Source organism: Monodon monoceros, unplaced genomic scaffold (assembly GCF_005190385.1).
Source record: "Monodon monoceros isolate NGI ecotype Baffin Bay Population unplaced genomic scaffold, NGI_Narwhal_1 Super_Scaffold_19, whole genome shotgun sequence".
Taxonomy (NCBI): Eukaryota; Metazoa; Chordata; class Mammalia; order Artiodactyla; family Monodontidae; genus Monodon; species Monodon monoceros.
Genome location: NW_021703775.1, coordinates 85826100 through 85849088, shown reverse-complemented (window position 1 = coordinate 85849088; position 22989 = coordinate 85826100). Strand labels below are relative to the sequence as shown.

General features: G+C 53.9%; 1 protein-coding gene across 2 annotated transcripts in view; it reads left to right on the top strand.

Moving 5' to 3' along the window:
• Positions 1-7432, top strand: part of COLEC11 (collectin subfamily member 11) — a 29536-nt gene extending 22104 nt beyond the window's left edge. For both annotated transcript variants that reach the window (XM_029231382.1, XM_029231381.1), the window contains 4 exons: positions 1859-1930; positions 4386-4439; positions 6294-6389; positions 6547-7432. In XM_029231382.1, coding sequence (XP_029087215.1) covers positions 1859-1930; positions 4386-4439; positions 6294-6389; positions 6547-6938 — 614 coding nt within the window. In that variant the 3' untranslated portion in view covers positions 6939-7432. The remainder of the gene's footprint in view (positions 1-1858; positions 1931-4385; positions 4440-6293; positions 6390-6546) is intronic.
• The last annotated feature ends 15557 nt before the right edge of the window (positions 7433-22989 follow it).

The window sequence follows — 22989 nt, the reverse complement described above, 5'->3', positions numbered from 1 at the left end:
GGAAGGGAACGTTGGCCTTTTGAAGAAAAGGTGTCCGGAAGGAGGGTGGCAGCCGAGGCCCTGGAACAACAGCAATAGCTGAGTGCGCACTCCAGGGACAGGGGCTTTGCTCTGGAACACTTTGCAGGAGGCTGAGCAGGGTGCCTTTGGCCATCTTTGAGCTCAGACCACACTCATGGACTAGAGGGTCCAGACAAGGGACCAGGGTGTCCAGACAAGTGGCTCGGGGGCCATAGCCAAACACCACAGGCACAGGGGCTTAACCCCCTGACACTGATCTCGCACGATTCTGGAGGCAGGGGTCCCAGAGCAGGCTGTCTGCATGGTTGGGGTCTGGGGAGGATCCGCTTCCTGGCCTGCAGACGGCCGACTTCTGGCCGTGTCCACACATGGTGGAGAGAGAGGATTCCAGACTGTTCATCTTCTCATCAGGGGACGCATCCCACCCCCGTGACCTCCTCTGACCCTGACCCCCTCCAGATGCATCACATGGGGGTCAGGTCTTCGGCATATGAATCTGGGGGGCACTTCAGTCCCCAGCAGGAGGGGACAGTAGTCAGGCCTGCTTGGGGGCTGGTGCTCCTGTATGGGAGCACAGACAGGGTGGGGAAGCTGAGGGGAAGATTTCAGGGAGAAGACAGTTCAGACGTTTGAAGGACTGTCTGTGGACGGCGGATTAGACTAGCCGTGCATCTCTCTGGCTGCAAAACCAGGACTGCTGGGTGGAAGGAGCAGGTGGCGGCTTTCGAGCTCCTGCAAGTCAACAAAGGAACACTTTTCTGTGGCTGGAGCTGCCTCAGGACGGCTGTGCTGGGGGGTTCACTTAAAGCCCCAGGGGTGTGGCTGTCGAGGCCGCTGTGGCCCTGTCTGGCCCAAGAGCTGAGTAGCTTGTTCCTCTTCCAGCAATAAAGTGAAGCCCTCACCATATCCTCAGAGTGAATATTTACTAAGTCTCTGCCTCCCAGACATTTCTCAGTCTGGGAATTTCTCCCTACCCTCCCGACACCAGTCCCCTGGGCCGCCTCCTGCGGTGCCTGCCTCGTCCCTGTCCAGGCCTCGTCCACGTGTGACCAGAGGCATGGTGATGTGGTCCTGGCTGGTGGCCCTCTTCTCCCCAGCTCCCGGATGCCTCCTCGGAGCCCTGGGCATCTCCTGTTACAATACTAGTTGTGTGAGTTACCACTGGCCGCTTATCTCCCCGATCCCCCCGCAGACCCTGAGCCCTGTCACTCCTGTGCCCTCAGCATCACGCACCGTACACGGTGTCCGGGGCAGGAGTCACCTCGTGGCGGGACCAGGTACTTGACCCGGGCAAGCGCTTAACCCCCGTGAGCCCCATCTGCGCGATGAATCCCTCCTGTGACCAAATAAGAGAACATGTGTGCGCGTGCTCTGTGCCAGACACTTCACCCTTGTGCGAACGTAAGCCGGCTTTGGGTGGGGTGTCTGCATCTCTGCTGTGGTTCACCCCTCAGCCTGTGTTCTGTCCTCTGACCTCGACCTGGCCTGAGCTGTGGGAACATCACAGAGCTAGGACTTGCTTGCTGGCTGGAAGTGCTCAGTCTAAGGCGCTCGGTTGAGTTGAGGACATGGGGATGTACCGTGTGGCCTCGTCTGTTCTGCAGTGTGTGTGACTTTAAGGGGGTGTGTGTCTTCCTTTGGGAAATACATCAGCAGGTGACATGTAGAGCCTTCTGGGGTCAGTCGGATACACGACCTTGGAGAGGTTAAACAAGAGTTGTAACGTGTTCGGTCTCCTCGTGTGCGTGTGTGCGTGCGTGTTCACGTGGGCTGATACACAGGAGGTGTACTGCATTACCTGTGCCTCGACCAACTGTGATCTCATTGTTTTCCACAGGAGACGTGGGTGACAAAGGACAGAAAGGCGGCGTGGGGCGCCATGGAAAAATCGGTCCCATTGGTTCTAAAGGTACTTCCGACACACCTCTGCTCACTTTCCCTCGCAGGCTCACCTCCCGAGCGCTTAGAGAGTAGCTGGTGGTTGTGTTTATTTTGTGTGCTTTATACACGATAAGATGTGTTCCAGCGTTTGCGTTTTGGGATCGATCAGACTTGACTGCGTGCCACGAGGTGGGGAGAGCTCCCTGCCCCTCAGGGTTCACATGCTGCCTGGGGGAGAATCAGGAGCCCCATTTAGGCAGCGGAAGGACTGCATTCCCGACACACTGTCCATCCACCTGCAGCTCGGGTGACTCAGACTCTCTGAGACTCGGGGGTGGCTCCCCATGAGCACGGGGGGCAGGAGGGTGACGGCAGGGTGGAAGCAGCGCCAGTGCCCACGTGACCCCGTTTGACCTGCACAACCCTGGAGGGTGGGCAGCTCGGGAGACTGTCCCCAGGGCAGTTAAGGGGTCGCTCAGCATCGCCCGGCTCTTCCGCGCATCCCGACCCCCATTGCGCACTCAGTCAGCAAACGCTTTCTGAGTCCCTGGCTTGTCCTGCGCCCGTGCTAGACCCCAGAGGGCTCGGGGTGAAGGAGGCGAGGCCCCCCAGCCCTGTGAAGGGCTCCCCCAAGTCCTGTCGTGGGTGCTGGCAGCAGGAGACAGAGGCTGGGGGGCTTGGGGCTGGGAGGGAGTTTGGCTGTGTCTGCTCTGCCCAGTGCGGTGCCTGCAGTCCTGTGCTCCATCACCCTGCCTGGGGCTTTGAGCTGTGAGTGGATCCAGGTGGTCAGTTCCGATCGATGGCACGGACCTCCCCCGGCCCAGCCTGTCCCTGGTGGGAAGGGTCCCTCAGCCAGGACCGAGGCGGAGAGCGTGGCCAGCTCGGCAAGCTGCGTCTCTCCTCCCGGCAAATCCGTGGGAAACACCTGCCCCGTGGATTCATTACAGAGCACACAGGTCGATATGCGTGATATAGAGAGGGATGTGGAAGCTTTGAGAAAGCTTAAAAAAATTGTGGTAAAATATTTGTAACATAAAATTTGTTACTTTAACTATTTTCAGTGTGATTCAGTGACACTAAGCACGACTGCAATGTTGTAGAACCACCACCGCTATACATTTCCAAAATGTGTTCATTCCCCCAGAGAGAGACTCTGTCCTCATGAGGTAATAACGCCCCACACCCCTGCAGCCCCTAGCAGCCTCTAATCTGCTTTCTGTCTCTCTGAACTTGCCGGTTTAGATATTCCATATAAATGGAATCATACAGTACTTGTCCTTTTGTGTCTTATTTCACTGGGTATGATGTTCCCAGGGTTCATCTATGTTGTAGCAGGTGTCAGACTTTCCTTCCTTTATAAGGCTGGATAATATTCTGTTGCATGGATGGACCACGTTTTATTTACCCCTTCATCTGCTGACGGCCACTGGGGTTGTTTCCACCTTTTAGCTGCTGTGAAGAACGCAGTGGATACTGGCTGCAAGTAGGGATGTGTGTGCTTCTAACATACAGCATACGCTCTGGGTAAATGTCAGAGTCTCACCAGGGGACAACTTGCCAAGAAGGCCCTTACTGGGCTTAGCTTACCTGATCTGCTCCATCTCTGAGACTCTGCCGTCCTGGGTCCTTGTCAAGCTGATCCTTGAGTCATTTTTCAAGCTCCTGGTGTTGATAAAAGCAAAAAAAGGAATCACTTGGACGGAGACTGCCAAGCTCTCTCCATCCCCATCAAACGGAACATGACTCTCCAAGGATGTAGAAGTCGCTGCCCCTTCACTGTCCCAGGTCAGCTGAGAAGCTTAAGTTCTCTCAGGGGGAAGAAAGGTAGTGCTTTAGGAATATTCCTGTGATTTAAAAATAAATAGCCATTGTCTAATTTCTAGAAAGCTTTGTTGCCATGATTTTCTCCTATCCCTTTGTTTCATAAGTTGGAAGAAACGGAGGGGCAGAGTGGCTGAGTCGTCTGTCCTGTCCACAGAAGGCTGGCGCCCAGGTGTCCTGGTGGCTGTGCCCCTGGGACAACTTGCTGCCTCTCAGAGAGGGACAGGGAGGACCGATCTCATCTTGACTCTGTTTGGATGAGGGAGCCTCTACGGTCCATCCGTCTCTGACGTTACCTGTTCTACCTGAATTTTCTTGCTGTGATGTGGGACGTGGAGAGAACTGGCACTGGGTGTTACGGATTTCCGAGGTGATAGCGTGTTCTAGGAAACATGCTGGGTTTTCCAGAATTGACTTAAAGAACGCTCATCTGATAATCTCTGAAGTCCCATGATATGTGGATGTGCCACGTCACATAAACAGAGCCTGAAGAATCAGTCATCTACAGACCATTCCTCCCTCCAGTTCACTGCAGAAGGAGGGTCTGGGAGGAACCGCAGGGCACTGAACATGGAAGAAAGAACATTGCTACCTGGACATTTGAACTCAGGGGGCACGTCCCACCCCTGCTTTATGACTTTGGCCTTGCTTCTCTTTTCCAGGTGAGAAAGGAGATTCTGGTGACATAGGACCCCCTGGCCCTAATGGAGAACCAGGTATGGCATAAAGGGGCCAAGGATTTTTTAGAAATGTATTAAAATTGCACTTTTAAAAAGTATAAATCATGACATAAAACTTAATAGGCTGGAAAAAGCGCGTGTAACTGACACGCCTTCCTCATGCATCGCACCCTCCTGTGGACTATTTCAATATTTGCTTTCCTGCTACCTGAATGTTTTCATTCCCGTTCAGGGCTGTGGTCTGCATGCCGGCTGTGTATTATCACCTCATCACGATCCAGCTTAGATACGCGCGCCCTAAAGTGCACTTTCCTCCTTTCCTACTGTTCTCTGGGAGCATCAGGACCCCCTCCTGACCACCAGCTTCTCTGAGAAGCACGTCCGTACTTTCTGGTTCATCTTCCTCATTCTGGGTGTCCTTGCAGCTGACTCCCCACGACCCTCCTGTCACCGCGGACCCTGGCCCAGCTCAGTGGACTTAACCGACTTCCCTTAACTTCTCTCTGGTGCCAGGAGACCGGGCCGCGGGAAGCCCCCGTCCTCTCTGCCTGCCGCCCTGTGGCCCCTGCTTCTTCCTCTCTTCTCGGAGGAGCTCTGCCTGCTGCCCTGTCTTCTTTCTACATGTGGCACAGCCTGCTGCCCGCTCCAACCCCACCGCTGTTCCCTGGGCTTCGGCTGCACCCACCCCCGCCCCCCTGCCCAGCACGCACCTCCACCCCGATGTCACTCAACCCCTGTCCCCGCCAGGTTCAGGCCGTCTATGCGCAGTGTCCCCCAACCCCTGCCGGACTGTTCCCGCCACCATCACTCAGGCCCTTGTGGCCTCTCAGCCCCGTTACTGAAATGCCATCCTAACAGGTGTGCACCCTCTGGTCCTCGTCCCCAACACGTGTGACCACAGGAGACACTGCACAGATACTAGATTGAGGGGGAAGATACAGTGTCTGCGTCCCTTGGGTAGGCCCTTCCTGTGAGCTGAGGGGACCTGTCAGCTTGATACTGGTTCCATCTCTCCAGAAAACATCAGCGCCTCAAACCGCAGTGAACTCAGACAACGTGTGTCTCAGAAAAAGTTCCATTAAAGAAAAACCCCAATCACACCAGCATCATTCCAGGTGCCCATGTGTTGGGGAGTGTTTGGGTTCTGAGTGGTAGAGGGGGGCTGAGAGTTTGGAAGACCGGGCCAAACACCAAAGAGTGTGTTCAGACTGGAAAGGCAGGCTGAGAGCTTCGCACGACGGAATTTCTCAGGAAAAGGTGAGAAGTCCTGCCCCTGTGCTCACAGAGTCAGAGCAGAGGGCGGGCGGGAGCCGGCGGCCCCTCCTGGTCTGGTGAAGCCGAAGCCAGCAGTGCCACCATGGGCAACGGGCCCCCCAAGCGCTGTGACGGCCGAGTGACATTCTGAGAAGGTTCCTGACCACGTGGAGCTCTTCACAGCTGGAAGGTTAGGGTCCTTCTGAGAGGGCCAGGAGGAAACACCTAAGCTGAGGCAGGGTTGGCCACGCTGGGATGACTGAACATCACCCCACGGTTCCAGCTCCACCACTTTCCTCAAACGTCTTGTCGTCTCTCCTGCCGCGCTGTCACTGCCCGCAGTCTTCCCGAGGTGACTGGCCTAACCCCCTGCTCTCGCCCACCTGTCTCGCCGCCATACCTCCACTGATCTCCTCCTAAGCGACCAGAGCGAGATTGTGAAACGTGAATCCGACCTTGGTGCCCCTGTGGAAACCCTTCCACTGCTCCTTGCCTTTAGGATCAAGTCTGAAATCTCCATTGCAGCCTCAAAGGCCTTCGTGTTTTGAATCGCCTAGCATTCTGGGGAGGGGGTACCCCCCCCCCCGAGCCCGCCTCTGGGTCAGTCCCATCACACGCCGGGCGCGGTCTCCGCAGGCATCCCGTGTGAGTGCGGCCAGCTGAGGAAGGCCGTCGGGGAGACAGACAACCAGGTCGCGCAGATCACAGCGGAGCTGAAGTTCATCAAACACGGTACGTGCTTCTCGGGGCTTCCCTGCTCCTGTGTCCCCCCGACCCCTGCCCGGAGGCAGAGCGGCCCTGGGTCTGCTCCCCGTGCGCGCGTGCTGGGTTGGCGCCCCGGGTTTGCTGGGGACCCGCGAGCGCTCGCCCTCCAGCCCTGTCCCCGCAGCCGTCGCCGGCGTGCGCGAGACGGAGCAGAAGATCTACCTGCTGGTGAAGGAGGAGAAGCGGTACATGGATGCACAGCTGGCCTGCCAGGGCCGGGGCGGCACGCTGGGCATGCCCAAGGATGAGGCCGCCAACGGGCTGCTGGCTGCCTACATCGCGCAGGCCGGCCTGGCCCGCGTCTTCATCGGCATCAACGACCTGGAGCGGGAGGGCACCTTCGTCTACGCGGACCGCTCGCCCATGCAGACCTTCAGCCAGTGGCGCAGCGGGGAGCCCAACAACGCCTATGACGACGAGGATTGCGTGGAGCTGGTGGCTTCCGGGGGCTGGAACGACGTGGCCTGCCACCTCACCATGCACTTCCTCTGCGAGTTCGACAAGGAGCACGTGTAGCGGGGACCCTGTTGCTCCAGCATCGGCGGCCCCTCCGCCACCGGGTGGCTGCCGGCTGCCACCACGGGTGGGAGGCTCTGCCCGCCACGTGGTCCCCAAGCAGGAGTGCGGGGTCCCGGGTAAAGGCTCCTTTTCTGAATCTTAGAGAATGGTGCATGCTTGGGCGAAAAAGAAGAAAAAAAAACCCCACGTGTTTCTGGGTATTATGTCTGAAGAACTAGAGTTTTATTATTTGTAGTGTAGACAAAATGTTCGTTATGTAATTATTACTCCGAATCTCTCTTGGCTTTGTGCAAAGTATGAAACGAGGTCTTTAAATGTTATAACAGTTAAGTACAAACAATGGTAGTGAGGTCTTAAATGACTACCTTCCTTTTAATTTCTATATGGAAAAGAATCCTCTTAGCTTAGATCAATGCTTCTGTAAAAGTAGAAACAATTTTGCTTTGCTGCGGATTTCAGGAAAAAGAAAAGTAAATGCTCCGAATTTGACAACCGAACGTTGTTCTCTCAGTGTCTTCTCTAGCGGTGTTCGTTATCTATTCCTGTATCGCGGTCGCCCCCAAACAGCGACTCACGACAAAGCATCAATGTCCCCGCAGGTCCTGTGGGGCGGGACTTCACCCAGAGCTCGCCTTGGGCCGGGGATGGGGGGCTCTGTTTCACCAGCCACACTTGACCGTGAGGTTGCTGGTGGCATTCAGTGCCACACGGGTGGCTGGATGGAGGCCTGCGTTCCTTACCGGGCACCTCTGCCCTGGGCACCTCCCCAAGGACCGCTGGCCGCCTCAGAGCAGTGCGAGCGTGCGCCCATCCCGGAAAGACCCCCCCCCCAATCACTGTCTGCGTTCTGGTCTCAGAAGCCTGTCCCCAGGTCCAGCCTGAACTTGGGGAGGGGACTCCTGGAGACGGGACCGCTGGGGGCCATCCCAGAAGCTGCCTGCCAATCACCCACAGTTCTTCCTTTTGTACATCAGAATCCCCAGTAAAAAATAATAAACATCTTCATTTTTCAAAGAAAACGGGCAGACACGCACCCACAAAGGAAAACAGCTGGGGCTGGGAGCCAGAAGGGGGCTCCGGGGACACCGCTCACCAGGGCCTCTTGTGTGTCTGCGTGTCTTGGGAGTGAGGCCCCGGCTGCCCGACGTTCTGGACCGCGCCTGCAGGGTGTTTGTGTAGCGACTGTTTTGGAGGAAGGGGAGCATCTGCCTAGAGCTGCTGGCGCGGTGAGAGCCCAGCGCAGTAAAGGTGCCGCCGGCTTCTTCCCCAGGGGCTGGTCCTCTTTGTGCCCTGCAGACTGGAGCTCAGGCCCCGATGCTATTGCTGTAGGTGCCACAGGGGCCAAGGCAGCGGCTCTGCTCCGGGTATCTGCGGGACCCCCGCTGCACCCACGGGCCTGTGGGGCAGCCAGGCACCCCTGCCCACAGCCCAGGGCCCATGACCTTGAGCTGGCCCAGGTGCCTGCCCCTCACAGGACAGGCAGATCCAGTCCCGGGGGCCTGTGCAAGGGAACTGACCAGGTGGTGACTGCGGTTGGGCAGGGCGTCCTGAAGCCGGAGCTTCCCCAGCATCACCACGACGGCCTCGGCCCATGCGACTGCCCTCGGTCACCTGGACAGAGCTGCCCTGGTTCTAGGGTGGGTCAGGTGTGCCCCACCCCTCCGGGCTCTTCACCGGGGTCAAGGGCAGCCCAGGGCAAGCCAGCGCCTCCCTGGGTCTGGATTCGTCCCTGGTAGGGGAGGAGTTGGGATGGGGCCACTTCTGTGTCGCCTCGGCTCTCAGGTGAAACCTGAGGGAGCCGATCCACGTCCCCTCCTGTCGCCGCCTCCGCTGAGCCCGCCTCCGAGGCTCTGTGCCAGCACGAAGCGCAGGAAAGCACGCCGGCCTTTGTCTGTGCCCGGGTCACACACCTCTACAGGGCTGTGAAGGTTTCAAAGACAATTTGATAGGACAGGCGCAGCCGGCAGGAGGCCAGAAGCACAGCCGCTAATTGAATCCCCCAGCTCGGCAGGAAGGGCCTGCGGGGTGGGCCGTGGCCCCTGATTTGCAGCGCAGGAGGGAGGCGGTCTGGTTGAGGGGAGAACCGGGATTTATTAGGTGCTGCATCGAGCCGTGACCGGAAAGCTGGTGCGCGGGCACCTCTCTGAGCCCCGGGTGCAGCGTGGGCGGAGAGGATGGGCGGTGGCGGCGCACCCGCGCGTCCACACTGCCACCCAGCGGCCGCGGGGGGACGTGCACCCGCGAGACGATGCTGCAGGGGTCCCGGGCCCCCTAGGCTGCCCGCCGCACTGAGGCTCTGGGGGTCCGTGTGTGTGTGTGTGTATGCATGCGCGCGTGTGTGTATGTGTGTGTGTGAGAGACAGAGGTATTGAGAGAGTGTGGATCAGTCAGAAACGGAGAAGGGAGACAGATGCAGAAGAACAAAGGGACAAAGGGCAGCAGGGAGGGGAGGAGGGCCCCCCCAGACCCAGCAGTGCCAGACCCTTCAGGGAACACTCAGCCGTGCTCCGTGTGGCTTCTCATCGAGGCCTGAGTGTGACCCCAGGTGGCGGCAGCCATGGAGACCTGACAAACCGAGGAGACGGGAAAAGCATTGGTCTTCTGACCGTAGGGGTCACGGCGAGCTCTAGCATGGGCTTCCACTCCTCGCCCTGGGCCCGGTGCCCCTGCAGCACGGGGCGCCGAGCGGGGTCTCGGGGGGCTGCAGCGAGAATGGCAAGAGGGTGTCTCCTCTCGGGCGGGGGACCCGCGGCTCAACGCCTTCTTGTCCCTGGGGCAGCCTCTGTCAGTTCCTGCCTCACCCAGACTTGACAAACTGGCTTCCGCGTCTAACGCCCTGGGGGTCTGGACGGCGCCCACCTGCTTCCTTGGGGGCGGGTGGCAGGCGAGCGCCCAGGAGTGGTCACCAGGGGTAACCCCGTTTAATCTAGCAGATCAGAACCAAGGGCAGGTGGCGTTTCTTAGATGTAAGCAAAAAAATCTTGAGTCTGGCTAATTTAAGCAGAAAGGGAATTTGTTGAAAGCTTTTTGGCAGTTCAAAGGAATTTTGGAAAGACTGGAGAATGTCTTGGGTGCTACACGGAAGGGAGAAGCCCATACACCGTGCAGGGCCTGCAGGGTCCCTCTGCCGGTAGCCGGCTGCAGACAGGAGCAACTGCCCTGCACGCCCGCGCCCCGAGCTCCGCGTTCAGCATTGGGATCGAGCCTGTTTGGGTACCTAGATCTCCAGGCCAGTTATGTGTGTCTGCCCAGGTTGTGCACTGCACAGATCCAGAGGCACCACACCGAGAACATTCCGCACACAGTGGCTTTGTATGTGTCTGCGCCCTAGATATGAGGAAGGCTGGGAAAGCTTGCCGTTTGCAGTGTTGATGGCGGGGCGGGAACTCTGCTTCACGAGGGTGGGGAATCCCAAGCAGACCATATCAGGTAGCTTAAACCATCGCCAAACTTAGGGGCTTTAAACAGTAACGGACAAGCTTTGTTCTTAAGAATTTCATCTGGAAGGGGAGACGTGTGCCCCTTGAGACCAGAGGGTCCAGTGGGACCCGAATGGGGGAGGGCCAGGCAGGTTCTGGAAGGAGACGGGGGCAGCCTCTCCCGACGGTTTGGTTTCATCCCGGAGGACTGGAGGTGCAGGGGGGAGCAGGGCAGGCCAAGACCCGGTAAGGAGAACCCAGGAAGGAAAGTGGGAGGGGTTCCCGAGGCAGGAAACCCCTCCAGGCATCAGAGGCCCCCTCGCTCCGGCACACCTGCTGCTCTGAATCCCTGCTCGGTTCAGCCGCTTACGACTTAGGCTCCCTGGGATAAACTTGGGCCTCAGTTTCTCCATCTGTGATAACAGCGCTCTACAGGGATGAGTGTGATCACCTGTGCCCCCTCGTGTGTCAGGTGTGGCCACGTGTGTCAGGCAGGTGCTCAGCTGTCCCCGTCTCACCAGAAGCCCTTCCCCAGACCCCAGGCTCCCAGGGCTGGGACATGTGTCTTTCTTGTGCCACGAGGCACAGGTGTGCTTTCTCAAGGTCCGCGAGCCCCTTTAACCCCCATGGAAGCTCTGTGTGCGTCTGCACTTTCCCGGCTGAGGGTCCTTCCCGTTCTCAGCCCCCCTGGCTCTCTCCTCTGCCTGGAACCACTGCTGGGTGTGCTGAACACATGCTCTCACGGAGGTCTCCTAGAGACAAAGCCCAGGGGCCCCGGGAACCAGGGAGGAGGGGCTTCAGGCCAGGTTGCTGTTAGGGATGGGGGTGGACAGTGGCAGGGTCAGCGACAGCGGGGGGCCCAGGTCTGCCTTGGCCTCGCACAGGGGTCTTGCAGGGGCGCCCTTGGCTTCTGCAGGGAGGGGCTGCTCAGCTTGGAGCTCTAGCTGCCCGCAGCCCTTGTGACATCACACAGGTGAGGCCTGTCTCCGGGAAACTCTGACTCCCCAGCTCGGGCCCCTATAAATTTTCTCCTGCTGGCACCTGAGTACCATGGGACCTTGGCTGGCTAGTGGGAAGCAAGAAAGCCGATTCTGAACACCGAACGTCAGGACTCCTGGTGAGCTTGGAGGGCTGTTTATAAACAACTTGCTATTTTAAAGTTGTTATTGCAGAAGGAACAGGGCGACAGAGAGGAATTTATCAGCACAGCAAGCGTTTGACCCCTTTAAGAGGTGAGGGTGGGACGGATCTCCGCAGACGTTTGGTGTTGGGGGTGGCTGAATGCCGGGAATGGTGTTTGCGGAGCTGGGAACAGCCCGAGTGTGCTGAGTGGCTCTGGGCTCTGGTCCTGCTCTGCTGGGGTTTTAGTCACTTTGGTCTGTACAAAAACACTAAAGAACTAAGCCCACAGGTGAAATGAAACTTTGTCCCAAAGAAGAGCCACGCATCCGAGGGAAACTTGAACAAATTCCCAAGCACGTCCACCAGGGATCTCCGTGCTGACCTTGGGCTCCCCCACATCGCTACTTGTACGCGCTCTAGTTTTGTCCCACACTTGAATAAACTTCTTTTATCTCACTATAAGTCTCAGCCTTTTGCCCAGAGGCTTTTTTATTAGGCCCCATCGGCAGTGATAACAGAAGCCTCTGTTCTTGAATGGGAATTGTCAGGACAGCCTGGCTTGCTCCTCAGAGGGAGACCACGCTCCCACATTTCTTAGACTCACCCCGTTGCACCTTCTTATTTTAAGGCAAATCCCAGAGGAAAACAGCTTTTGACTGTGAAATGTCAAGATTATGCTTTTTTCCACCAGGAGAGACAAACGGCCTCACTGCATCGGAACAACCCATTATAATGCTCCTCATTTCTGATGACTAAGTTGCAGTTTGCATGAAAAGCTTTAGCATATTCATTAAACATCACAGCCTGGCCTCAGCCACAGACCCTTTTAGAGGCGATCTTGCTCTTTGCCTAGAATTATTTAAAAGCTAATTTTATTCTACTTTAAAAAATAAATTTATTTATTTATTATTTTTATTCTTGGCTGTGTTGGGTCTTCGTTGCTGCGCATGGGCTTTCTCTAGTTGCGGCGAGCAGGGGCTACTGTTCCTTGCGGTGCGTGGGCTTCTCATTGTGGTGGCTTCTCTTGTTGCGGGGCACGGGCTCTAGGCGCCTGGGCTTCAGTAGTTGTGGCTCGCGGGCTCTAGAGCGCAGGCTCAGTAGTTGTGGTACACGGGCTTACTTGCTCCGCGGCCTGTGGCATCTTCCCAGACCAGGGCTCGAACCCGTGTCCCCTGCATTGGCAGGCGGATTTTTAACCACTACGCCACCAGGGAAGCCCCTAAAAGCTACTTTTTTTTTTTTTTTTTTGGGGGGCGGGCGTCTCACTGTTGTGGCCTCTCCCGTCGCGGAGCACAGGCTCCGGACGCGCAGGCTCAGCGGCCATGGCTCACGGGCCCAGCCGCTCCGCGGCATGTGGGATCTTCCCGGACCGGGGCACGAACCCGCGTCCCCTGCAGCGGCAGGCGGACTCTCAACTACTGCGCCACCAGGGAAGCCCTAAAAGCTACTTTTAAATGAACTAGTAAGGGATTCCAGATTTAGACGGATTTAGAAGTAGATGCCATAGGTGGTCTGAGCAGGTGGTCGGGTCTGGGGGCTCCTCCCCGTTTCCCTACAGACCTGGCTGCTCCATCAGTAGAGGTGGTGGGGGCCATGAGCAGAGGGTTTGGTGAGCCTGCAGCCCCTGGGTCCCAGAGCTGTGGACCCCCCACTGGCTTCCCTGAGACACCGCAGGTGATTAGACTAAACCCACTGGATCAGCCAGAACTGCCTCCCTCTCACAGGGTCTACAACCTTGGTCACAGCTGCAAACTCTCCTTGCCGTGTGAGGTGATGCACGCACAGGTTTCCGGGACTGGGGAGCAACATTGCTGGGGGCCTTCTGCCCACCACAGGGTGGACGGGCTGTGCCGACCCCCAGGCCCTCCGTGCATGTCTTTGTTGTTGGGATCAGTGGTGTGCCCTGGCTGCTCTCTCCTCCTGGACTCATTCCTTGCAGTTAGGAAGTGTGTGTTTATGGGTCCCCTTATTGAACTCAGACCCAATCAACCAAGGGAGTCTGCCTATGGGCAAAGTCTGACTGGACACCAGTACAGAGTCCCCGGGCCCTGTGTTTGCATCTCCAGAGAAGATGCAGCACACCCATCTGTTTCTGGGGAACCTCAGCTGGCCTCACGTTTGTTCCCTCAGTGCCCACACAGCAGCCCCACTCCAGAGGACCTCCCTGCCCCCTCCCACGCTCCAGCTCCGCCCACCTCATCCTGCCCACTCTTCTCCTTGGTTAGCTTTGGATGGATATGGTATCTGAGTTCGTAGGAGGAAAGGTCAGTGGGTCTCTCAGGGTGAGAAGAGGCACTTAAAGCACCCAGGCCAAGGTTCCAGCTCACTTACCACTGCAGGGACCCCGACTAGAAGATCACGAATCAGACCCAAGGGCGGCCTCCTTGAGAAAGCCCATTATTGCAAAAGGCTTCCAAGAACTTCTCTTAAATTGGCGACAGTTACGAGCAAAGGCAGCATCGCCTGAGGTTTAAACAAAAAGACATTTTGCACCCGTGAAAAGAATTCCCCGTCCCTCTGTGTTTTCTTACAGTAGAGATGAGTGGTCCTCAGACTTGTAGGAGAATCACGTGGAGAGCTTAACGTGGTGTGCAAGGCACCAGGTAAGGCACAGAGGGAAAGACCCAGGCCTGCCCTCCAGAGCTTACACTCTGCCCGGAGACGTCCAGACCAGCGCTGGCAACAAGGCAGGCCAGGGCGCTGCGTGGGGTGGGGAAGGGGGGAGGACCACGTAGGTAAGCGATGCTCAAAGGACTCCTCAAGAGGGAGAGGGAGCTGGCCAGACAGAGGATGCAGCAAAGGGAGTTGACGGGGGGCCTGAGAGGCAGGAGCCTGGAGGGTAGGTGAGGGCCCCTGTGTCCCAGGGTTTAGGCCCTGGGGCAGGGGAGGGACTCCCAGGTCAGCTCCCCTGTGCTTCGCTCGCTCTGCTACATTCTCAGGGGCAGGGGTCAACCAAAACAACCCCTGCACAACCTAAAAGTTGAGAGTTATGTCTTGTTTGGCGGACAAAACTGAGGACGTAAGCCCAGGACGCAGCCTGTCAGTAGCGCTGAGGGACCGCTGCGCAGAGGTCGGGGAGGAACCAGGATCTACAGGGGTTTTTGCCACAAAGACCAGGCAGTCGCAAGATCAAAGATGACTGTTCATTAAAGAGAACCAGACGTCTCAGGTTAATGAATTCAGCCCTTTTCTAGGCATGGGAAGAGGCAAGAGTCTGGGCTCACCGGAATCGTTCCTTTGATCTGCACCTCAGCTACCTGGGGCCAGGATCCTGTGCTTTTTCATCCTGAGTCCCCGCAGGGGGCCCCCTGTCTTCAGGGGGTGGCTGCAGGGGCTGAGGGCTTGGTGGCGGGCATCCTGTTTCCATCCTGATCTCCCTCAGGGCTCACCATCTGGGCGGCTGCAATGTGACGGCTCGATGGCCCAACATCCTTTGTTTACTGATATGGCAGCAGCATTGTTTTCACTGATGCAGGTCGCACATAGCAACAGCCCCACAAGCTAGGTCACCCAAACCGCTGGCAGCTCCAGAACAGCCAGGTCCTCCCCTGCCTTTTGGGTTCTGGCTGGGGTCAGAGGCCAGGACACTGCATCCTTTCCAGACCACAGGCGTCCCTGGGCCCCAGGTTCAGTAGGGCGGCCAGCAGCCACTTTAAACCTTACTCTCAGAAATGGTCTGTGGGGGTTTCCCTGGTGGCGCAGTGGTTGAGGGTCCGCCTGCCGATGCAGGGGACACGGGTTCGTGCCCCGGTCCGGGAAGATCCCACATGCCGCGGAGCGGCTGGGCCCGTGAGCCATGGCCGCTGAGCCTGCGCGTCCGGAGCCTGTGCTCCGCAACGGGAGAGGCCACAACGGTGAGAGGCCCGCGTACCACAAGAAAAAAAAAAAAAAAAAAAAAAAAGGTCTGTTTCGGGAGTTTCCTGGCGGTCCAGTGTTTAGGACTTGGTGCTTTCACTGCCATGGCCTGGGTTCAACCATGGTCCGGGAACTAAGATCCTGCTAGCCTAGCAGCATAGCCAAAAGAAAAAAGAAGTTCTGCTTTGGTTAACAAATCACCAGGCCAAACTACCTGCAGGGCATCCTCTGATGAGCTGGCTAAGACACAGGGGTGACCTTGTGCCACTTTTTTTTTTTTTTTTGCCCTTGCTCTGTGAAAGATTCACAAAGCCCAATGTCCTTTGTTCTTGAAAATACGTTGGTTTATTTTCTTTCCAAGTGTAAGAAGTTAGCACTTTTGCATCCAGATGGTAAAGGGGATTAAGAAAAAAGTGTGGGAAGGAAAGATTAAGGGGGAAGCAGGCAATGAAATCTGAACAGTTAAAAGCATATTGTGCCTTAACTGCACATTGTTTCTCTCCCCCAGGCAGTTTCACGTTTCCTTTTTACTGCAGCTCCTAATGTTTCACTAGGGAATGAAATAAAACGGTTTGTAATTTATGGTTATTTTATCCTTACTTCTTTCTTTCTTTGGTTAGATTTTATTTGCAACAGATGACTTTTTTGCTCCTGCAGAAAACCTTATAAAGGTACTGTAAATTGGCCTCTGCGAAGCGCTGGGGTGGGGTAATCCACGAAGCCCTGTTAATTAAAATCTCCCCGTGTACTTGGGCTGGGAGTCACATGACGCCAATCAGTGAATTAGCATATTAGAACAGCAGAAAAGTGTAGAAATCAGCCTCCACTCATGCTAAGACATGGCAGAGACAGGCGGGGACCTGACACAGGAATTTGGGACCACTTTGCTCTATGGGGGAAATCACTGAGATCCTCCTGTATTTCTCTCTGCCCCACGTGGTGTTCATAATCTGTGATGGGAAGAAAAGTGGGGCAGATCTTGAGTTTCTTTGAAAATGTTTTACCTGCCTAATTATAAAAATGTAGGACATGTTTATTAAAAAGAGAAAATACTGATAAATATGGGGAAGAGCCGGAACTCTGCTGGAATACTGCCACCCTGTCCCACCAGTGAGAGCAGCGAGAGTTCTCTCGTGAGGGATGATGGACGCAGAGGCCCGGCAGCGGGTGTGACTGCTGTCGGGTGGGGTGCGGACTCTGGCCTGGTGATGTGATTTCTGGCCATCTGGCCACTCTGGTGGCACAGCTGCTCCTTCTGGGCAGGACCCAGCCAGGTCCAGAGCACGCTGAAGTCTGACCCTCCGAGGACACCTCGCATATGCTAACTTACCCGTCGGAGAAAATGATCATAAAATGAGGAACAGAGATGTTGATTAGCTTGCTCTAGGTCACACAGCCGTCATTGTCAGAGCTCTTACGATTTACCATACTTTTATCTTTGAAAAAGTTGACATGCATCCCCACCTTGACTTTGCTATTCCACAGGCTTACCTTATTTGCACAAGTACACAAAGATATGTAGAAAATATTCATTCCGGTGTTGCTTGAAGGGGAAAAAGCCAACCTCAATGTCCCCTAGTGGGGAGCTAGTTAAAGAACCCTGGGGTCTTTCAGATATGGAATGATGTGGTCATCAGAACCTGAGCTGGCTGCCCACGCGCTGGGACAGAGGTCCAGGCAGGCCATGTGTGCAGGAGACATGCTGGAAAGGGTTCACGCCAACCGTGAGGCGGGGTGTCTGTGGGGAGCCGGGCTTGGGGAAGTTGGTGAGAGAGAGAATGGGCCTTATTTCCTACACTCCACTCTAGTGCGTGTATATATATATATATATTCTCTCTATATATACACACTTACATATGTTCACACTTACAGACCACTTAAGATGTGTATGTATGTATATATATATATACACACACACACACACACATTCTCTTGTTTGAAAAGAAAAAGGATATTACAGGTAAAGCTAAAGTCCCTTTCACCACCCATTCAATGCCAATTGGCTCCTTCCCTTTGTAGAATTAACACTATGATAAGATTGGCATATTCTTCTAATATATTATGTACTTTTAAATACATAATATGTGCAAGGGGCTTCACAAGCGTTACTTCAACTTGGAAACAGTCTTCGGGGGATGTGCTCACCATTGCTGTCCTCCAGTTAAGCGGTGGGACGCAGCCGTTTGTCTAAGGCTCCACGAGGGGCCGAGCTGAGCCTTCCCCGGGCCCGCCGCCGGCTTCCGTGGTGTCAGAGTGTTTGCTTTCACACGTGGCCACGGAGCAGCTCAGAGCGCGGGGCGCTGGGTGCTCAGCTGGACCCCAGCATCGAGCCTACTTTTCCTCTGACGTCGGCTGAATTCCTGGTTACATGGTCTTTTCGGGGTTGCTTTGGGAATCTGACTGCCCTTTCTCGCTTTGCTCGACAGCCTTTTGGGAGGCACCTAGGTTGCACTCGGGAGTTGCACCAGTGACGGGGCTCGTGGAATGAATCCTATGTGGTCTTACCTTTTGCTGTCAGTGGCTAATTCTGTGAATGAAGGCCCACAGAGAAGTAGGACTACTTTCTCTGAAGGCAATACAGAGATGAGGAGGCACCCCCTGATTTGGAGCGGGTTCCCTGGGCGTGAAGGTGGGGCAGACACCACCGCGCCTGCTCAGGTCTCGCCTAGAGCCCCTGTCTGCACTGCCCATCCGTCCCTTTAGCCTGGGCTCTCGCATGGATGTTAACGATCCACTGTCACGCGTCTTTGCTTTACGCGAGTACACTGAGTTTAGGAAGTGGATGTCTGGATGGCAGACCAGAGGGAAAGGATCCCAGGTAAGACGATGATGACTCTGTGCATTCACGCTTGCGAAGTTTAAAACCAGGGGCTGTTGGAAAGCAGTGTACGTTTGGGGTCGATTTTAACCTGGGACCCTTGGAATGCTCTGTCGCCTCTGACGTCCGTTCTGACCATCAGGCTCTAAGAATTCAGGAGAGGTCGTGCGAGCCCTGGTCATCTGTGCAAATAGGAGGGTGTAAACACTTCGTTAGGAAAAGGAAAAGATTATGAGGGCTGTGGATGAAGGATACGAGCTGCGCAAACATCATTTGGTGTGTGCGTCGCATTTGGCTTCAGCACCACTCCCTGAAGCAGGTGTTCTTGTCCCACCTGATTGCCATGGAAACAGCCTCATTCACTCAGCCCAGGTCACATCACCGGTAACATAAACTGGGAACTGAGCCAAGATCCATCCTATCTTTTATGTAACCTTAAGATGCTACTTTCCACTCATCGCTACTCATCAATCAAAATACAGTTAAAGAAATGCCTGTAAAAGGAAACCAATCCAGCATTAGGCTAATAACTGGGTTTCTTTTGCTATCATCTCAAGTATTACAGAAATATTGGATAGTTCTAATTTTCTATATTTCTGTGGTCCTCCAGACCTTATGAGATTCTAATACGTCTGGGCGTTTTAAGGTGGGTCTGTATCTGACTGCCAGAAACCAAGAACAACACAGCGACACACTGATCAAGAGTAGACTTAGCTGATGCCAAGGAGGGCGCCTGGCTGGGGCTGTAGGAAACCCCTGAAGCTTGAGATGGCAAAGAGCACGATGTTTCTAGGAGACCCAGCTCGATACCGAGCGCCGGCTGAGCTGGGCTGCGTGTTCCCTACGCCAGAGTCACAGCTAAACTTTTTGTTAGTTTGTTTTGGCCGTGCAGCTGTGGGATCTTAGTTCCCAGAACAGGGACCGAACCCGGGCCCTCAGCAGTGAAAGCGCGGAGTCTTAACCACTGGACCGCCCGGGAATTCCCACAGCTAAACCTTCTGGAAGCCAATCTCATCCTTGATTCACAGTTGAAGACCTGAGACTCAGAGAGGTCAATTTGCCAAAGACACACACAACTCAGGAAATGGTGAGTTTGGAATCAGAATTGCTCTCAGAATCCAAGGCCTATTCACGTTCTGGTCTGATTAGAGTTGAGGATTCACACGGGAATGGTGGTCATGTACGGTCACGTCAGGAGAGATCTTGAAGCCACGGTCAAGAAGGAACCCACACACGTTTTTCTGTGATGGGAGGAGCGCGTTTCTGGTGTTTTATTTTCATTGTCGTTTTGTTCAATCACGTGCTTCGTCTGCCGAATTCAATCTAAGGTGGGTGTTGCTGTTGTTTACGTCTCCAGGTCACGACTGGTGTATCATCCAGCTGGGAGTACAGGGGGTCATCCGGGGCTTCGACGTGGACACTTCTCACTTCACACGAGGAGATTATGCTCCTCGAGTGTCAATTCAAGCGGCAAACTTTGAAAAAGGTGCCTCGGGAACCAGTGGCCCTACCCCGGGAAGGAGCATTGTGGGGTGGTAAGGCCCATCTGCCCCTGACCGCACACTTCCCACCCAGACAGGCTCAGCAACTTGTCTAGAGGCCCCCTTATTGCCACGGGAGCTTTACAATGAGATTCCCACTCCAGTGCTCTGTGATTTTCGAGTTTTACCTTAACAGTGTTCTTCGACCCGATTTAGATTTCATTATTCCCACGCTCTGCAAGCCACCCCTCCCCACCCCATGGTGCCCCCACACGTCACTGTGAGGTTTGGTGAGCAGGTTGCTGGGGCGGGTGGCAGGAGTGGGCTGCCCGGACCGCCTGGACGATATGAAGCCAGCTCTGAGCCACCTGTGGGAGCAGCGTACCTGCCCCCTTTTGGCTGCCCTGGTCTGCGTAATGACATGACAGCCGTGGGCTTTCCAGAAAGGGTTCCTTTCCACACCCTGGAATACTGGGCCATGTGACTCATAAAGCTCTTTAACTGGCATCCTCCAAGGTTGGTCCCAGAGTTAATTTTTTGGAAACATGTACCATTAAGTGCACGTCTATATATGTACTTGGGAAAGAGGAATCATGTCAGTTAGCAAACGTATTTTGGAAGCACTCCGTGCACAGCACCGTATGAGGCTCCTCGGACATGAATGGGCTCACCTCCTGGAAGACAGCTGGGGAACCCGGAAAGTCACATGGTGATACGAGGGATGCTCCTTTACAAGCAGGAAAGACTAGCAGACAAGGACTAAGATGCCTTCAGCAAGCCCTTCAACTGGCCACAACTGCTTCTATTTCTGAATCGCCCACGTATCAATTCTAAGGATGCCTTTGGGGGAAGTAGTGTCTCTGGAATTGACTTACAATATTCCAAAACTTTACTAATCAAGCTTTCTGAAAACTCTAGTCATGTGATAAATTTGTTGAAGTTTGAACTTGGAAACGATATTTATTATTTAATGAACAGACGTACCACCATATGTTTTGCACCTCTTTTTGAAGTTACCATCGTAATTTAAATACTGAGGAACTTTAACATGTGTGTCTGTTACTTTGATCATCTGATACTTTGACTTAAGAAACGATGTCTTTAGTGTTATTTGGCAAAATGAAAATGACCACACAATCCGCTAAGAGGGTATATATATCCTCTGATTTTTTTTTTTTTTTATATCCTCTGATTTTGAACACAAACCGTAACCCTAATGGTCACTCTAACTTCAGATAAACAACCAGAAATCCCACAACGAGAAGTCAGGACATGAGCCACAGCCAGCCCTGAGGAGTCTGAAGCCATTGCTAAGGGATGTCTCCCCAAGGAACGGGGTCTTGTCACGGGTTGTTACGACAGCAAGGGAGCAGCCCTCCTCGCCCGGCCATGCACTCAACCTGGCACAGCTCGTGCATGTGTACTTGCCCTGTGTGACCCTGAAGATGTATCTGGAGAGGTTTGTGCAACCCCAGTACCACGGCCTATGCGAGGTCTAGGGCTCTGCTTCCCACAGGGCGGTCTGCTCGCAGGGACCCCGCTGCAAAACGATGCCCGATGAGGTAAATACAGAAACTGACACCTTAAATACTTTTGATAGCAATTGGACGAAGTAACGTTATCCCTGATGAATTTAATACAATAAACAATTTGGCTTGTGTTTCGGTATATTCTTGTTTTTCCAAGTTTGTCTAGTAATTAATTTATATTGTGTGTTACAAAAGCGTTGATCCAGCGCTGGCTGGTAAATACATAATGGTAACAACAAATGGGCCCTTCCAGTTGAGGAGCACTGATCTAGGGAAACTGTTGAGAGGTTCAGGCTGGCCCATTTAAGCCATGGTCCATGGGAAGAGCCCGGATTTTATGTGAACATTCACACCACATTCCGGCTGCTTCTTTCTGTGAGCCCTCAAGGTGAAGTCATTTGGAGGCTCTTTCCCAGACCTCCCTGTCCATCCCCTTTCACCACCACCCAGTGGCTATTTTGACCAGGGTGAAAAAAAAAAAGCAGGCCTTTATTCTGTTTATTAAAACTGACACTTGATCTTTATTAGTATTTTTATTAAAGTGTTCCATTAGGCATCCATCATTAATTTTTATTACAAAATGTCCTGCCCTGTAAGCCCCACACAGGCATTAGAATGAGAGAATTTATTGTTGCCTAGAGCCATCACTAACATTTTTATATTTACTGCTAGCTGAAGTCCAACGACTGGAATTGTTTGGTTCCCATGACAGAGCTTAAACTGGGAAATCCTGCTTCCAGCCACACTGTTTTCCTGTCAACTCCTGGCAGAGGTGAGGTCACATACGACTCAACCTTTCCCTGGTAAATATGATGTGGACCCCTCTCCAGCGCTATGGCTTCTTTAGTTAATGTTGGCAGGTTTTAAAAATACAAAATGAAGTCACCCTTTCCTTCTTGCTCTAGCACTTCAGGGTTATAATTTGCCCTTTTAGTGTGCTAGGAAATTCTTGTCTTAGCGTCCCCATCCATAGGGAGTTAGGAAAAACTATCAATTAAATTAGGATGTGATGGAACTAAGCTGTATTGGGTTAGATATCTCCTAACAATGTCTGTTTCACAGGTCCATTAGTTGAAGTGCTATGTACAAATAACCCTCAGCTTTATTGTAATTCACATAACATGCGATTCACCCATTTAAGTGTACGATTTAAAGTCTATGTAAATGATATATACGTGCAACCACCACTGCAGTCCACTTTAGAACAGTTTTTATCACCTCAGAAAGAAATCTGATACTCTTGGCTATCAACCTTCCTCTCCCCCAGCCCTAAGCAGCCACTAAGCTACTTTCTGTCTCCATACATTTGACTACTCTGGACGTTTCATATAAATGGTCTTTTGTGACTGTCTTCTTTTACTTAGCATAATGTTTCCAAGGCTCATCCATGTTGTAGCATGTGTCAGTACTTTATTCCTTTCTGTGGCCGAATAATGTTCCGTTGTATGGATAGACAGAGTGCTCATTCGTTCATCAGCTGATAGACACTTGGGTTGTTTCCACCTGTTGAATACTTACGACTAATGCTGGTAACATTCCTGTACACGTTTTTGTGTGGACATATGGTTTGCATTTGGGTATACACCTAGGGTTGGAATTGCTGGATCATCTAATAACTCTATGTTTTTAATTGTTTGAGGAATTATCAGACTCTTTTCCAAAATGGCTGCACCATTTTACATTCCCACTAGCATCGCGTGAGGGTTCCAACGTCCCCACATCCTCCCAACACTTGTCATTTTCTGAATTTTTGATTACAGCCATCCTAGAGGATGTGAAGTGGTATCTCACTGTGTGTTTTTTTTTTTTTTTTTTTTTTTTTGG